General features: G+C 57.4%; 5 protein-coding genes across 12 annotated transcripts; all 5 read left to right on the forward strand.

Annotated features, from left to right (window-relative positions):
- Positions 1-700: 700 nt before the first annotated feature.
- On the forward strand, positions 701-3396 carry ABB37_07776 (hypothetical protein; the record flags this gene model as incomplete). 2 transcript variants are annotated; one of them, XM_015806530.1, is made up of 1 exon in its annotated part: positions 701-3396. In XM_015806530.1, exon 1 carries the CDS (start codon positions 919-921, stop codon positions 3394-3396), a length of 2478 nt encoding a protein of 825 aa, XP_015654894.1. In that variant the 5' UTR covers positions 701-918. The 2 variants fall into 2 exon arrangements, with proteins under 2 accessions (XP_015654894.1, XP_015654895.1); XM_015806531.1 differs by having other exon boundaries at positions 720-3396.
- A 1014-nt stretch (positions 3397-4410) lies between these two features.
- On the forward strand, positions 4411-6270 carry ABB37_07777 (hypothetical protein; the record flags this gene model as incomplete). Its single annotated transcript, XM_015806532.1, has 1 exon — positions 4411-6270. Exon 1 carries the CDS (start codon positions 4474-4476, stop codon positions 6268-6270), a length of 1797 nt encoding a protein of 598 aa, XP_015654896.1. The 5' UTR covers positions 4411-4473.
- Positions 6271-6640: 370 nt separating this feature from the next.
- Positions 6641-8238, forward strand: ABB37_07778 (hypothetical protein; the record flags this gene model as incomplete). 2 transcript variants are annotated; one of them, XM_015806533.1, is made up of 1 exon in its annotated part: positions 6641-8238. In XM_015806533.1, the coding sequence occupies exon 1, from the start codon at positions 7072-7074 to the stop codon at positions 8236-8238; it is 1167 nt and encodes a 388-aa protein (XP_015654897.1). In that variant the 5' UTR covers positions 6641-7071. The 2 variants fall into 2 exon arrangements, with proteins under 2 accessions (XP_015654897.1, XP_015654898.1); XM_015806534.1 differs by having other exon boundaries at positions 6700-8238.
- A 309-nt stretch (positions 8239-8547) lies between these two features.
- On the forward strand, positions 8548-10824 carry ABB37_07779 (hypothetical protein; the record flags this gene model as incomplete). Its single annotated transcript, XM_015806535.1, has 1 exon — positions 8548-10824. Exon 1 carries the CDS (start codon positions 8659-8661, stop codon positions 10822-10824), a length of 2166 nt encoding a protein of 721 aa, XP_015654899.1. The 5' UTR covers positions 8548-8658.
- Positions 10825-11208: 384 nt separating this feature from the next.
- Positions 11209-14870, forward strand: ABB37_07780 (putative mitochondrial mitochondrial processing peptidase alpha subunit; the record flags this gene model as incomplete). 6 transcript variants are annotated; one of them, XM_015806536.1, is made up of 1 exon in its annotated part: positions 11209-14870. In XM_015806536.1, the coding sequence occupies exon 1, from the start codon at positions 13293-13295 to the stop codon at positions 14868-14870; it is 1578 nt and encodes a 525-aa protein (XP_015654900.1). In that variant the 5' UTR covers positions 11209-13292. The 6 variants fall into 6 exon arrangements, with proteins under 6 accessions (XP_015654900.1, XP_015654901.1, XP_015654902.1 ...); XM_015806537.1 differs by having other exon boundaries at positions 11895-14870; XM_015806538.1 differs by having other exon boundaries at positions 12041-14870.
- Between the last annotated feature and the right edge of the window lie 906 nt (positions 14871-15776).

Genomic DNA, 15776 nt, shown 5'->3' on the forward strand with positions numbered 1-15776 from the left:
AAGAGTGGCGAAGAGGGCGACGATGACGATGGCGAGGATGACGGCAACGACGAGGGTTTTCTGTCGGACGAGGTCGGGGACGCCGTCACTCCAATGAAGCGGCGTGGCACGGTGGCGATGTAAGCGGCGGAGTGTGGCGTCGACCCTCTCTCTCTTTCTCTCTCTCTGTCGCCATTTGATTACATTTTCCTTTGTATATTTCCTTATGTAGAATATCAATTAGGTAAGCGGCTAGCTCTTTTTCTTCATTGTTATTTGCCTTTGCACGCATGTTGGAATGAAATTACTATTTTTCTTCGCTGTGGTGTATTCCCCTCTCTCCCTCTATCCCCTCACACCCACACACTCGCTTCGTGAGAAACTGTTTTCAAATTGCACCGTTAGGCGCAAGAGCGATCGCACCCACCGCACCACATTGCAAATTGGGCCGTTGTTGTTGGTCTCTCTCAGGAGGGGGTGGAGAGGGTGGCTGAAGGGCTCCGAAGGTGCTGTAAACCGTTCTCTGTGTGTGTGTGTGTGTGTGTGCCAATGAGGCCGCTTGGCTTGGCTGACGGGACGAGAGGTTTGCGGTTTTCAAAAGGAAAACGATTGTTTTTGTATCGTTTATGTGGCCCCTTTCGTTATTCACTTCGTATGCAACAACTAATCACTTCCTCGATGTTTCCTGTCTGTTTTTGTTGTTGTTGCTGTTTTTTGTTTAAGCCGTTCTCGTCCTTCACAGCGAGTTCGGTCCTCTCGATAACTGCGGAGACAACAGAACCGAAGAGACTTGTTTATCAGCTGTGACGGCGAACGTGCCTTCTCAAATTATTGTTTTCTTTTTCCTACTTATTTCCCTCTTTCGTCGACACGCTCCTTTCACACAAACGCGTACAATAGATACGTTTGCGGCTACGCTACAACGGGCAGCGCACAACAATGCTGAAGAACGCGACGTCGTCCGCCTCCGAGGATGAGGCAATGGAGTACATAACGCACAGCAGCGTCGCCTCGACGCCCCTCAGCGGCCTCGACACGATCATCCACTCTATCAACAAACGCTACCAAGTGTATCAGAAGCGACGGACGGCGATCACGCCCTTCTGCACGCCGCCCGCGGATGTCTTTCTCGCCGCCCCACCCACCCCACGTTCGATTTTGGGCGACAGCATCATCGCGCCCGTCTCTTCGGGCGGCGGCAGCGGGGGCAGCGGCAACTTGTCGAAGCCGTCGACCTCGCAGCCGATGCCCGACGCGCTCGCCGAATCGATCGTCGTCGCCCATGCGCGCCCGGCCCCGTACTGGGAGGAGCGAGAGCTCTACATCGTCGCAGAAGACCTGTGCTGTCACCTGAACGGCGGCGTCAACTACCGTCTGCTGTGTGAGCAGTACCAGCGTGCGCTGGAGGTGCTGCTGCGGTTGGTGAAGGAGGACGTCGCGTTGCTCGCGAGCAGTGCCGTCGAGGTGCTTCCCGGCGGGACAACCAAGGTGCTCGGAAAGCTGCAGGCGTTGCTGACGGAGTCGCGGAAGATGCTGGCCGAGGCTGGGATCAACGTGCCGCCGGTGCTGTCCGCCATCCTCGATCAGCTCCCCGCGGAAACGGACGAGCTCCCCTTCTCGGACACGCCGCCCGCCTTTCGCAGTCCACCCCCGGCATCTCTGATGGGGGTAAATAATATCAGCAGCAGCACGTCCAACATCATCCCCGGCGGGGCCCCGGCGGGGGGGTCGCGCAGCCCTCATGGGCGGCCGCTGTCGGCCCTGGTCCCCGCCCGCCGACAACCCTCCCCGAACACCACCAGCGCCAGCGAAGACCCCTGCAACGGACACGACGCCCCGCCACCGCCGCGTGGACCGTCTGGAGGTGGCAGCCGGCGGGCTCTGCCACCGCGGCCACGCTCCACTGTGTGCACGCCCGTCACGACGCACATCCCCGTGCACCTCGCGTTATCCGGCAACGCGGGGACGACGACGATGACGACTGGCGCTGGCGGTGCCGGCACGCGTCGCAACACGCCGAGCAGCGCCATCATCGTCGCGCCGCCAGCGGACGGCGGCCAAGTCGTCTCCGCCGATGCGGTGGACTACCCCGGCGGCACGCAGGAACGACGTAGCAGCATTCTGCGAACCAGCCTGACGGGCATGACCACCCCCACGTCGGCCTTGGCCACTGCTGCCGCCGCCCCCGCGACGCTGGCGGGCGCGTACGTGACGCGTCCGCCGAGTGACGGACCACCGTCCAGCGCCGCCACCGCCCGGCCTCCTTTAGCGAGGGGGGAAGCGAAGAAAGAAACCTCGAAGGACGGCGCCGCAATGGCAGCCACAGCAGAGAAGGATGACGAGAAGGAGGCGTCGCGCGCGGGCGGCTCTCCCACCCCTGGCGCCCCGCCCCTTGCGATCTACGATGTCGTAGCCGAGGACGGCCATCACAGTCCACCGTCCATCAGTCTTGAGCCAAAAGAGGGCTCCAGCAGCGCGGCGGATCAGACGCCCCGGCTCCGTGGGCGCCTTCGCTTGCTGGAGGAGCTGTACGGCGAGCACTACGCGTTGGATGGCATGACGCTGCTGACGGACGCGCTCGGCGTTGTCTTTACACGCGAGTACGATCAGGGAGCTGCGCAGCTGTGCCAGAACAGCTTCACCGCCTTTCAGGGCGACGTCAACGCGAAAGTTCTTCCAGCACTGAAGTCCTACGACGCCTTGCAGCTGCGCATCACCGAGTTGACGCCGCTGCGCAGTGCCTACCTCGCCAGCTGCTTGCTGCGTCGTGTGCGACCGAATGATACGGTGTTGGATCGGCTCAAGCGCATCGATCAGGATCGAACGCCGGAGACGCTGCAGCTGGGCGGGTTGCACCTCGGCGATCTTGGCACGGCAGCGGTGGTGGAGAGCGTCGTGCCACGTCTGTATCGTCTACGCACCTTGAACCTCAGCGACAACAATCTGCATGACGGTGCGTTGGAGCCGCTGCTGCGCTCCATCCGCTTCCACTGTGCGCTGGAGACAGTAGATCTATCCCGCAACCCCATCACTGACGACGGCCTTCCTTTTCTGCTGCGCATGGCGCAGACGGTGCCGAGGCTGTCCAGCGTGATTCTGCAGAGCAGCGGCATGACGCCCATGGCAAAGAAGATGGTCGAGACCGAGGTGGCGACACCCGGCACGTACACCGTGTCTACACCTCTGCTGCGGCGTGGGGCGCCGTCTCTCTCCCGCTCGACAGAGCTCTTTCACGGCCAAAGCGAAGGTGGGGCGGGCATCATACGACCTTTCTTGGCCGCGTCGGAGCCGCGGGCACCCCACCCGCCGACGACGCATCGGCCGCCCTCCTCGCTGGACGGACCCAACCGATGGTTGCCCAAGTCCACCGCACGGGCCGACTCGCTTCCGGTGAAGCTCGGGCACGGCCTACGGTAGGTTGATGTGGTAGTGGTAGTGGTGGTTGTCGCCGCCCCTCGAATGTGCAAGGGATCGGCGCCAAAACCGGCATCACAAGCGCTGTCAGCCACTACGCCATCGTCGCCGACGACGAAGCCCAATCCGAAGTGGTATGCTGGGTGGCCGTGGAGGGAGTGCTCTCTCGCTCTCCCTCTCTTCGCTCTTCGTTCTTCGTTTTTGTGTTGGCCGCCGAGGAAGGCTGCGGATCGGCAAGAAATAGCCAAGCCAACGGCGTTTTCATTGGTAAAGGGAAAAACAGAGGCGAAGGATGATTCTTCTTTGCATTTCCCTGCGTTTTCTCCACGTAGAGCAGGAGTGTACCTTTCTTGTGCTTCTTTTACGTTGGCTTTGGTGCCTCGAAAATTTTGCGTCCGTTTGCCCCTCTCTCTCTGGTGGGGGGTTCGCGTGTGGTGTAACGGGATGTAATCAGAATTCCTTTCGTTGTCCACTCCTCATTTCTTTATAAAATTTCTTTCTCCGTACTGATGGCGTGTTTGTGTTTGTGTTTGTATTTTGAAGCGGAGGAATCTTCTTCTCCTTCTCCTCTCTCTCTCTCTCTCTCTCCTTGCGATGGTGTTACGGGTGGCCGAAGGAAGTATACAACATGAATTATTATTATGGAGGAGGCGGACGTCGTTGGACGCAGCTCGCCTTTTCTTTTCGGGCAGCTTCAATCTAACGTGTTCTGCGACGGCACTTCATGGTCGGTGTGACGTCTTTTCAGAATAGGCGATATTCGCGTAGTAACAAGACAGTAACTACATGTGTGTGTGTGTGTGTGTGTGTATGAGTGTGTAAGTGCCAATGAGGCCGCTTTTGGCCTGCTATTCGACACGACTCCTGCTCAGTCTTCTACCCCTTCTCTGTACCTCTCTTATCACCTCTCTTATCACCTCTCTCTCTCTGGGTCTCCTTTGGTGCTGGTCTTCGTGTGTGTATCTGTGTGCGTCGCGGACGCCGCACCGGCGTTTACTGCTGTTGCTCAAATGCAAAAGAAGCATTTACGTATTTCTTCTTCATTGCTTTGTTTGGTTGTTTGTTGGATACCCAACAGCGATGCCGCGCACCAGCACCAGCAGCCGCAGCCGCAGAGGCAGAGGCGGCGCGACAGCAGGTGATGGTGGCAGTGGCAAGCGCTACGCCGCCACGGTGGAGAAGGGCGAGAACGCATGGAGGCGCGAGTGGAGCAGCTTCATGTCGGGTGTGAACCTGAAGCGGCTGCGGGATGGCACGAGCGGGGTGTCCCTGAAAGCGTCAGCGGACATTGAACGGCAACTCGAGACCAGTCCAACCGCAACGGCAGCAGCGTCATCACCGCACGGCCGCTCTGCGCGTGGAAGCGGGGGTGGCGCAGGTGACGTCGGCGTGAACGGCGACGGCATCCCCCTGAACGCAGGGGCCGCCAGCGCGAGTTTCTCGTACCTGTTTTCGTCCCCGGCTGAGCGCCGTGCTGAGCGTGAGGCTAGCGAACGCGCTGACAAGGAGCGACGACGCGCGGAGAAGCTGGAGAGGATGGCGAAGTCCGACCCGCTGAGCGTGTTAAGCAAGCACCAGCGCGCGCTGCATGACGCGACGCAGCGTGGACTGCAGTTGGAGGGCATGAACCGCAAAGCCCGCCGCGACTTTCTGCACTTGACGGTCTCGGAAGCGGCGCAGAAAGCCGAGGAGCAGTCCCGCGAGTTTAAGCTGCACGACTTGATGGATGAGAAACTTGCGTGGTATCAGCAAGGGCCGCACCCCGTCGACCTCATTGCGGAAAAGCTGGTCCGCCGCAAAGCTGAAAAGAAAGCGAAGCAGCTAGGGCTGAAGTACAATTACTTAGCCCCGCACGCGTCGTGGCTGGCGAAGCGGGCACAGCGGCGGCGCGAAGGCTTACTGGTGGGCCTCGGAAAGCGTCTGGTGTTTAATGAGGAAAAAGCGGACGAGGCGGGTGGCGGTGGCGGAGGGGACACGACCGTCATGACGGTGACGGACCCACTGCGTCAACGTACGGTGCCGTTGTGCGAGATGCGTCTTTTGCTGACACCAACGACCGTCATCCCAGTCGCAGCGGCGGACGAGGAAGCGGCGGCGGCGGCACCGGCGATGCAGAAAGATAGCGACAGCGACGACGAAAACGCCGAAAAGACACAGCATAAGAATGGTAATAGTAATGATGATGATGGCAATGCAAAGGGGAAGGGGAAGACGCCAGATGGACATAATGACGAGCGCGACAAGAAATCTTCTGGAACGGGGAGCGTCGCGGCGGCGGCTCGTCTGCCGGATGTCGGGGTACTGCAGGACCCTTCCCATTTGACCACTTCGTTTGTGCGCCGCGTCGTGCGAGACCGGGCAACGGCGGTGGCCATCCAGCAAATGAACCGCACGACGACTTTCCTGAGCTCTGACTTAGTGAATGGACCGAGCCTGACACCCGAGGACACCTCCTTGGCAAAAGGGCTGCCGAGTCACGCACTGACGAGGTCAACGGCGGTGTCCGCGTCGTCTGCGGGCAAACCAAAACGGCCCACGCGGGCACCCGCCGCGCCGTCCTTCTCGCCCTACGCCACCCCAGTCTTTGAGGACGAAACGGGGGACGCGCAGTCGGCCTCCGCCGCGAGTGACGTGGCCAGTGCTCCTCCAGAGCGGCGCAAGCGCGTGCGAACACACGGCGATAACGATAATGATGATGATGGCAGCGAAGGTGAGGCAGCGCCGTCGAGAAGAAAGAAGGAAGACATGAGGAAGACGACGAAGGAACCGAAGGCGATGAAGGCAGCTCACACGAAGAAGTCCTCGTCCCTTCTACCTTCAGCAGCGGCAACAGGGAAGGCAAGAGCGTCAGAGAGAAGTTCAAAAGCTAAGAAGTAGAGGTGAACTCCGACGCGCCGCACAGCAAAAGAATCTGATCGATGGAAGACGCAGACAGAGCATCGCTTCCTCTTGTGTCTTGAATTAGGTGTGTGAACCTACAAATGCTACCCAAGTTGCTTCCTACCATTAACTCTCTATAGGCAAGTTTCGTGTATTTACCCACGTGTGCTTCCCTTGAATCCACCTCGTCTCGCGGGTTGCGCAGCTACGGTGGTTGCCGCGAAAAAGATGAAATCAAATGAATATATGAAAATGAAAACATATCTTTCGCTACGTGACGTTCAATGCCAGTCGCGGGATGTTTGGGTGTGGAGCTGCAGCAGCACAGCTCTCTTTCAATTATTATCATCTTTTTCTTCTTTCATTCAGCGCTCATCGCGAACCCTACTTCCAAACCGCGCTGTCTTCTTTGTTTTTCTCTTTTCAAGTTGCAGCTTCACGCGCGCGACGGAGCACTGAACTTCCCGTTGTTTGTTCGTTTTTGATCTTTACCGTCCTTCCTTATCTTGGAGGTAAGGGGGGGGGGGTTCGATTTGCAAACGACAGCAAAAACTGAGTAACGTCCACACCAGAGGAGCGAATCTACTGACGGGGAAAGCTCTCCCTCTCACCACACGCAGAGCGGCATAGAAGACACGGAAAGGAATACTTCAGATATCGATACGCACATACACGCATACAGACACATAGATACGTACTTGACAACGCAGAGGTGACAGTGGATTGTCTGCTTTATATTTTCTCTGTTGAAGAAGGAAAAAACACTCATCACCACCGCGCACACCTGCCTCCCACGCCATGTACAAGCAACGCGACAACGAATACCACCCGCCCATGACGAGCGATCCAACGGGCAGCGGCATCGTCTCCTCTGCCTTCACCGCGCACACCAACAGCAGCAGCGACGACATTCACAACAACGTGTTTGCTGGCCCCGCCGTAGCAGCCGGCTCCCGCAAGCGCGGCCGTGACATTCGCGGACTGGAGCGCTTCCGCAGCGTCGTGTACGGCGAGGACGGCTTCCGGCGGCTACACGCGATGGTGGCGCGCAACCCCGTTTTGGTGTACCCACCAGAAGGGATCGAAGAGGCTCGTGCGCGGGTGGCAGGCCGACTGCGGGCTGCGCAGGAGCAACAACAGCTACAGGACCGCTGCAACCTTCTCAGCGGTGGCGGCACCGGAAAAGCCGAAGTGGAGGAAGATGTGTTCGCCTTGTTTGACGAGCGCAGAGCTGCCGAGCAACAGCAGCAGCAGGAGGATACGCTGCCCAGCGCAACGCTACGTGAAGCGGCCCAACAACCCCCGCTGCAGCAGCAGCAGCAGCAGTCACTCTCCTCCTTGGCGGCTCTTCGCCGCGATGAGGAGCTCGCCAAGAACCACCACAAGCAGCTCGACAGCTTCCTGCGACTCCTCTACGAATTTAACCACGTCAGTTTTGTGAAGCTGCCGATGGAGGACACGTTGCAGCTGCTCTCGAGGTGCGGGAAGGAGGCCGTCGCACACGTCCTGGAGTACGAGACGCAGGTGCGACTGAAGCGGCAGGTGCGCCTGCGGGAACTGACGGAGTTGCAGGAAGAGGCGAATAAGTTGGCCACGCGCCGCATGGCCGCCGAGGAGGCGGAGCAGGCGCGGGAGCTCGCGGCAGCGGAGCAGCGGCAGGCGGAGCTGGACCTCTTCGGACTCGATCCCGCGCTGGATCCGCTACCGCAGGAGAACGCGGATACAAATCGAGAAGTACAGGAACGTCTTGCTGCGGCTCCGCAGGTGCACTTCGCGTTGGACGAAAAGGTGAAGGAGGAGGAAGAGGAGAAGGACACGGATTTGGTAGAGGCAACAGGGAACGCAGACGTCCCCCTGCCAGTCGTCCGCGACGACGGCGACGAGCGTGCGCCTCCGATGCCGTCGAATACCTCGGCTTTCGCTGCACCACCTCCAGCTGCGGGACAACTGCTAGACCCGTCGTGAGCGTCACGTACGTGCGTGATCTGCCGATTCGAACGCATGGCAATATATATATATATATATGTAGTACTTCGACTTCATTGCCTTCCCCTCTAAACGCGATGGTGTTTGGGTGGGGATATAATGCTACGGTTTTTGTTTGAATTATGACTGTCAAACGGCGAAGAAAGAAAAGACACGCGGCGCTGTTTTCGCGATCTCATCGTACTTATCAAAGGTGTGTGCCCCCCACATACGTCCTCCCGTCATTATTATTACTTCCCCTCCCCTCCTCTTCTTCCTCCTCCTTGATGTTGTTGTTTGGTGACGTTCAGCTTTCTTCAGCGTGTTTCTTTTCTCTCTCTCTCGTACTCTGTATTTCCTTGAAGTAGTGCACATCACCCGTACCGTTGTTTGTCACCTCCGCAAATCAGAGCAGCAACCATGTCTGGTCAGATCTTCCTGTACTCCTCCGGCGGCCGTACCCTGTGGGTGCCGCGTCACACCCCGACGGCAACCGAAACAAAGCCGGTCTGCCTGCTGGACTACGTGACGCCAATGGAGCTGTCCCGCTCCTTCTACCTCTTCGACTACCCGGTGCAGGTGGTGGAGAACGCGCAGATGGCCGCCATGAACCCAAACGCGAAGACCCCGAACGAGATCCTCGCCGCTGTGAATGACTTCCGCCGTCTCTGCGCGGAGGATCAAAGCTTCCTGCTGCAGCGCTGCTATAACCCTCAGCAACAGCAACAGCAGCAGCCGCAGCAACACAACTACCAGGGCAGCTATCCGCAGTCCATGACGTCCTCGTCCATGGGCGGTGCGCAGAGCTACGACGCCAACAAGCCGGCCGCCGCCGTCGGCGGTGGCAGCAGCACAGTGGACAACGCGGCACTTCTTGCGCAGCTCCTTCAACAGCAGCGCCAGCAGCAACCTCAACAGCAGCCGCAGCAGCAGCCGCAAATTCCGATGATGGGCAGCGTCGGTGGCTTCGGCAACGACGCCAGCGGTGGCATGGGTGGTTACTACGGTGGTAACCGCAGTGGTGGAGATCGTAGTGGCAACCGTAGCAGCATGTACGGCATTAACAGCAACGTGCCGTACTCCCCCGATACGATGCAGCAGCAGCAGCTACAAATGCCGATGATGATGGGCGGCTACAACAACCCGGCGGGCTACGGCGCCAACGCGATGATGATGGGCGGCTACAACACCGGGAGCAACATGCCCTACCAGCGCGGCGGTCGTGGTGGTGGCCGTCGGGACGGACAGATGTACGGCAACTACGGCAGTTACGGCAACTACGGTAATTACGGCAATCCCATGCAGATGCAGCAGCAGCAGCAGATGATGATGATGGGCGGCGGTCGTCGTGGTGGTATGATGGCCGGCAACAACATGCCCGGGCAGTCTCGTATGGCCCCCAACGCCCGTCACGAGCCGGAGCCGATCTCGATCGACGTGGTCATTCCAGAGGAGATTAAGAGCGTCTACATGAACCCGTCGCAGCAGCTGGTGATTGCCACGATGCCCGGGCCGCATACGACGGTGTGGCTGCGCGAGCACCCGATCCCAACCGACACGCAGGACAAGAAGTTCGTCTTCGGCAAAAACGGCGTCATCTTGATGCTCAAAGCCGCCTTTGCCGAAGTGAAGGACAGCAAGCCGGTGGAACTGTTTCCGAAGCAGATTTGCACCCACTTCTTCATCTACGGCTACTGTTCCCGTCCGAACTGCTTCCACGAGCACCACAACGAGCAGCAGCTGCGGGAGCTGATCGCGGCCCGCCACGTGATGCTGAAGGCCATGACGAAGGCGCAGCGGCATCAGCTCATTGCGGATATCGAGCAGAGGGACAAGGAAGGGGTGGCGGCCGCCGAGGCTCAGCGCGAGGAGCGGGAGAAGCGTCGTGCGGAAGCCATGGCCGAACGGGAGGCACGCCGTCAGCAGCGGCAGCAGTTGCGTGACCCGCAGCTCCAGCAGCAGGCGCCGCCTCAGCAGCAGTCGTCCTACTCGATGCCGTCCTCGCAGCCGAACCCGTCGCAGGACATCGGCAGCGACAACGACGACGACGCGACGACGACCACGATTGGCGGTGCGGGGAGCCAGTCGCTCGCGGACTTGATGGCCTCGAGCCCATCGCAGGATTTCGCGGTGAACGTGGCCGCGACGGCGGCGGTCGACGGCGCCGCTGCCGCTGACAAAGGCCCATCGAGTGATGCCCTGGCCAGGCTGGGTATCACCGACAGCGACGAGGACGATGATGATGATGCGTCATCCTCCAAGAGCAGCGGCGGCCACAGCAGCGCCGACAGCGCGACGGCGGTCGCGGAAGAGAAGGCCGCAGAGACGGTGGTGCCGGAAGTCAAGGCGGAGGTAACCGAGACGGCGAAGGAGGCGGCGGGCGTTGTCAGCGGTGACGAGGACGGTAAAGTTGAAGAAAGTAAAGGTGAAGACGAAGCTGAGGACGATGAAGAAGACGAGCCAGGGGAAGAGGAAGTGGTAGAGGAGGAGGATGCGAAGAAGGCGAAGAAGCCTGCACCGAAGAAGCGCGGACGTGCGGCGGCGGCGGCGGCGCCGAAGAAGGCTGCGAAGCGCGCGAAGAAATAATCGCGATATACGTGAAATAGAAGTCAATAAAAAGAGGGACATCATGCTGTCCATCGTTAACGTAAATGAACGCGTGAGTCCCTCCGTAACGAGCATTATAAGGCTGTTGTTTGTGTTGTTTTCTTATTCCCTCATATATATATACGTTGATGTTGATGTTACTGTCGTTTGTCGTTGTTGTGGGGCGGGGAAGATTATTTTGTTGTTGTTTTTGTCTTTTGAAATCGAAGAGAACGTGTCGTGGATCCACAACACTTTTGTTTCCTTGTACAACGTTAAGAGGGCATTTTCTTTTCTTTTCTTTCCGTGTCGCGCTCTCTTTCTCCTCCCCTCCCTCTCTCTCTTCCTCTTCGTTTTCCTCCGTGCACCAATGCCCACCGTCACAGATACAAGCACACTTTTCCATGCACGTAGACGATTGAGCCGCAGATATATACAACATACATGAAGTACATGAAGCGCGGCAGCTCTATAGAAAAGTGCAAATCGTAGAGGTGATGAAGAACACATTTCTTTTTGTTCTCTGATATGTTTTTTTGGTGTTGTTGGTAGTGGTATTATTATTACTCTTGTTTTCTTGCTGCGTCGTTGATCGTTGGCGTTTGTTTGTCTGATTCTTTGTGTCGTGCCGAACGTCGTGTTCTGCACGCGCACGAAGCGGCGAGAAAGCACTCATACGCGAACTTGGAAGACACACTAGAGGTACTATTACTACAATAATAATAATGATAAAACGAGAACCGTGAAAAGGAAAGAAATATATATATATATATATACAGCGCACACACGAGCTTTGCGTCCGCTCAGCGACACTTTTCTTTTTCTTTTCTGTTTTCCTCTTCATTCACGTCAAAAGCTGGGAGGGGGGCAGGTCAGCAAGACACACGCACAGATGTGCGACTTGACGTGCGCACGTGTGTGTATCTGTGTCTGCGCGTCACCTGTGCACCCACAATCGTTTGCGAGAAACACAAGGCACAGTAAAGCACCGAGAAGAATACACGCGATCAAACAGTCCCCCTCCCCCTCACACACTTTCAGCAACACCGCCGCTGCGCTGTCTCGACTGCAGTGAAGAAAGCAGCTCCTTCACCTTGTGTTTGTTGTTGGTCATTTCGATTCGCTCTCTGAGAGCATCACAAGCTATATTGATATCACCATCATCATCATTATTATCATCATCATCACCATCACCATCTCTCTATTACTCTCTTTCAGTTCATACGTTAAAGAATCATCTGTATACTTACTTATTTTTTTAGGTCTACGACAACCGATGCCACACTCCATTTCCTTTGGGAAGAAGGTCACAGAATTCTCTTCACACACACACATCCAAGTGCACTCTCTTCCACCACTCGGGAAGTGAACGCGCCATTTCTGGCGGTAGCCACTATTTCTCCTTAGCAATGATAATAGAATGCTCCCCATTTTCGATAGAACATCGTGATGAGCGCAGTACCCCTCATTAGACCCATCATCACACACCCTAGAGAAGAAAGGCAATCAACTCACCACAGCCTGCGCACCGCCTACAACAGATGCGTCCTTCTCCGGTGCTGCCTCTGCCATGCGCCTTCCGTTTCTGCGTTGTTGTCGCTGTCGTCGGTTTTTTGCTTCTTTTTTATTTCTCTTCGCTACCCCCTTATTCTTGCTTTAACTTGCGCTGCCTTGCGTTGGTATTGTTCTTCGAGGCAGCAAGAGTTTCCCTTCCGCCTTCGAAGCGCTCCGCGTGCCCCCACAACTGAATACCATTCGTGGTGGTGGTGGTGGTGTGTGTGTGTGTGTGTGTGTATGAGCACGAAGGTGTAGCTAAAGCCGGTGTAAATACACCTGAAAAGAGAAAAAAAAAGATATACCCTTGAGGTGGTCTTCTAAGCTAGTACTGCCATTGTAGAGAGCGTAGAACACTCCTGCTGTGCGCTGCACTCTGCGTGTCAAGCCTCCTGTTTTGCGTACTGACGCTGGTGACGCGTGTTGTGCGTTCCTCTCGTTGCATAGGCTTCCCTCCCCTCTCTCCCTCTCTCCTCCACTTTCCCTTTCTCTTACCTGAGCTCAACACCCTTACCAAAAACAAAACACACATTGTGACAAGGAAAAATCATCGCAGAAAAGCTTAGTAAAAAAAGGTATAAGAAAACAATAGGTCACTTTGTTTATCTCTAGCAGGACTCGCTGAGGTTTGTCGCGGCAGTCTCACAGATTTCAGTCTCTCTCTCTCTCGCTACTCGTGTGTGTGTTTGTGTGTGTATAATAATCATTCAACCACACACGTTCGTGTCGCTCTCTCCCTTCCTTCCTTCCTTCTTACACGCACATATATTTAGCCTAATAGCGGACAGTACACACACTTCTTGGCTTTTTTATTATTTCACGGATTTGTCTTCAGTAATACTATATTTATCCCCCCTCCTTCTTCGTCTTTGATCGCCGCCGCATACATAAATATTTACATTCGTCTTATCATCATGCTCCGTCGTGTCGTAGCCTCCGCCAGGGCCGCGTCGGGCACGCAGACTCGCGGCATCTATCAATACAAGTTCGGTCAGACCCCGCTGACGAAGCCGTTCTCTGTCGGCGCCCGCTCCCGCCTGCCGCCCGCCCCGCCCTCCCCTGCACCAGCCACGGCGGCCGCTAAGGTCGAGGTGACGAAGCTGCACAACGGCGTGCGGGTGATCTCGCACAACCTCGGCGGCCCGACGGTGTCCGTCGGCGCGTACATCCTCGCCGGGCCGGCCTACGACCCACCCAGCGCGCCCGGCACCGGGGCGATGATGCACCTCGCCCTCACCACGAGCAACTACAACAACGCCCTCTTCCAGCTCGACCGCAACATTCGCAGCGTCGGCGCGGCGCAGTCACACTTCGAGAAGAGCAAGCACTACATCGGCATCCGCATCGACGCCCGCGCCGATAAGTGGAAGAGCGCCGCCACCTCAGCCCCCCGCTCGAGCCGCCGCGTCGTCAGCAGCAAACCCGCGGAGGAGCAGTTCTCGCTGAACCTGGTTCAGGACAACATCTTCACCTGCATCGCCGCCCCGCGCTTCCACGAGCCAGACGTGGAGCGCTTCCGGGATACCATCGACAACCAGGTCGAGGAGCTGCGCTGGCAGTACCCGGCCGAGTACGCGAAGCAGATGCTCGAGACCGTCGCCTTCTACCGCGAGCCCCTCGGCAACCCCCGCTTTGTGCCGGCGCTCAGCAACGGCACCATCACGAGCAACGTCCTGCTCGACCAGTACAGCCGCTACGTCGTGCCCTCGCGCGTGGTGGTGGCCGGCGTGAACGTCGACCACGCCGCCCTCGTAGCGGAGTACGAGAACACGCCCTTTCCGCACTCCGCCTCCGCCCCGCACCACGCCCGCGCGCAGGCGCCGAAGATCAACGTGCAGAACGAGGCGGCGCAGTACACGGGTGGGGAGCGCCAGGACCACGAGGACCGCGCGAAGGTGATGGGCACGAAGCCCGACATGGACACCGAGACGATCTGCGCGGTGGGCTGGCTCGCCTACGGCAAGGACCGCAAGACGCTGCGCGACTACGCCGCGTCGATGGTGGTGAAGGCAATTTTAGACGTCCAGTTCGGCGACTCGATGCGCTACGCGCGGGATGAGATGCACGAGCACACCGGGCTGCGTGCCTTCTACAGCCCGTTTGAGACGGCTGGGCTCATCGGCTTTACCGCGAAGGCGGAGCCGAAGTCGGCGGTCCGCATGGTGACCGACGCCGTGAAGGGTGTGCAGGCGCACAAAGCCTCGGTTGCCGATTCGATGCTAGCGATGGCGAAGAGCATGGCCAGGACGCAGATCCTCGTGCAGAACACGGACACGATCCGCGACTACTGCGACTACCTCGGCACGAGTCTCTCCGTAGAGGACTGCGGCTCCACTGTCCCCACCTCGATTGATGAGCTGGTTGACGCCGTGAGCGCCGTGACCGCGGCGGATGTGAAGAAGGTATTCGACATGATGTTCTCGCACAAGGCTAGTCTGTACGGCCACGGCGAGATGCTCGGCTTCCCATCCATGCGTCAGATGGGCATCTAAAAAGGAAATAAAAAGCCAACGTGTCAACTGTACGAGAGCGGTGCTGTCCTATGTGTTTTCTCTTCTGTGTTTGTGAGCGAAGGCTGCTCGGTGGCTGTGAAAATGAGGGGAAGAAGGGAGTTGCGTAACCAAAGAGGATGGAGAGAAGAGAAGAGGGGAGATCTTTAACGACGCGTTCAAATGGCTGCTTCCGTGTTTCTCAATTTCCCGTCCCACCTTTTCTTCTCCTCCGCTCACGATTCGAGCAACAGCTTTCTTTACTTCTCCCTTTGCATGTTGTGTGCGTGTGCGTGTGTGTGTGTGTGTGTGTGTGTTGTAGGGTAGTATTTCATATCTATATTTTTCCTTCTCTTTTCTGTGGATCGTTCGTTCACCGAATTAGCTGAGCTGCGTCGCTCTTCTTTTCTTTCTCTTGCTGGATTTCCTGAAGCTCTTTCGTAGCCGCTGACGCTCTCCATCTCACTCTCCCCCACGTGATGGTCCTTCGATCCACAAACCTCTTTTTCTCTCTTTACATCTTAGGCAACTTAGAACGGCGAGCCCGTCCGCGTTCCTCACACAGACACTCTCTCCCCCTTGTCCTTTCTCCACGCTTTCTGCGTTTTTGTAGTGGTGAACTTCTGTGTGTATCGTCGTTGAACGTGTGCTGCGTGAACGCCGATATATTTACTCCTTTCCTTTTCCCTTCGCTCTCCTGAAAGGTGCGGGGGACGGTGGAGGAGCTGCAGCAGCATCGAAACTACGCGGATGGCTATCGGAGGGAGAAAAAGGAAAACGACAACAATGAAGGCGTAAGTGATTGGACAAGTGGGGAATTGTTTCTTTCTCGATATAAAAAAGCGGGAGCTCCCGTGCTCGTGTAACTCCATAGCCGTGTGTGTTCGTGTGTGTGTGTGTATCCGTGTG

This window comes from Leptomonas pyrrhocoris (assembly GCF_001293395.1).
Source record: "Leptomonas pyrrhocoris isolate H10 chromosome Unknown, whole genome shotgun sequence".
NCBI lineage: Eukaryota > Euglenozoa > Kinetoplastea > Trypanosomatida > Trypanosomatidae > Leptomonas > Leptomonas pyrrhocoris.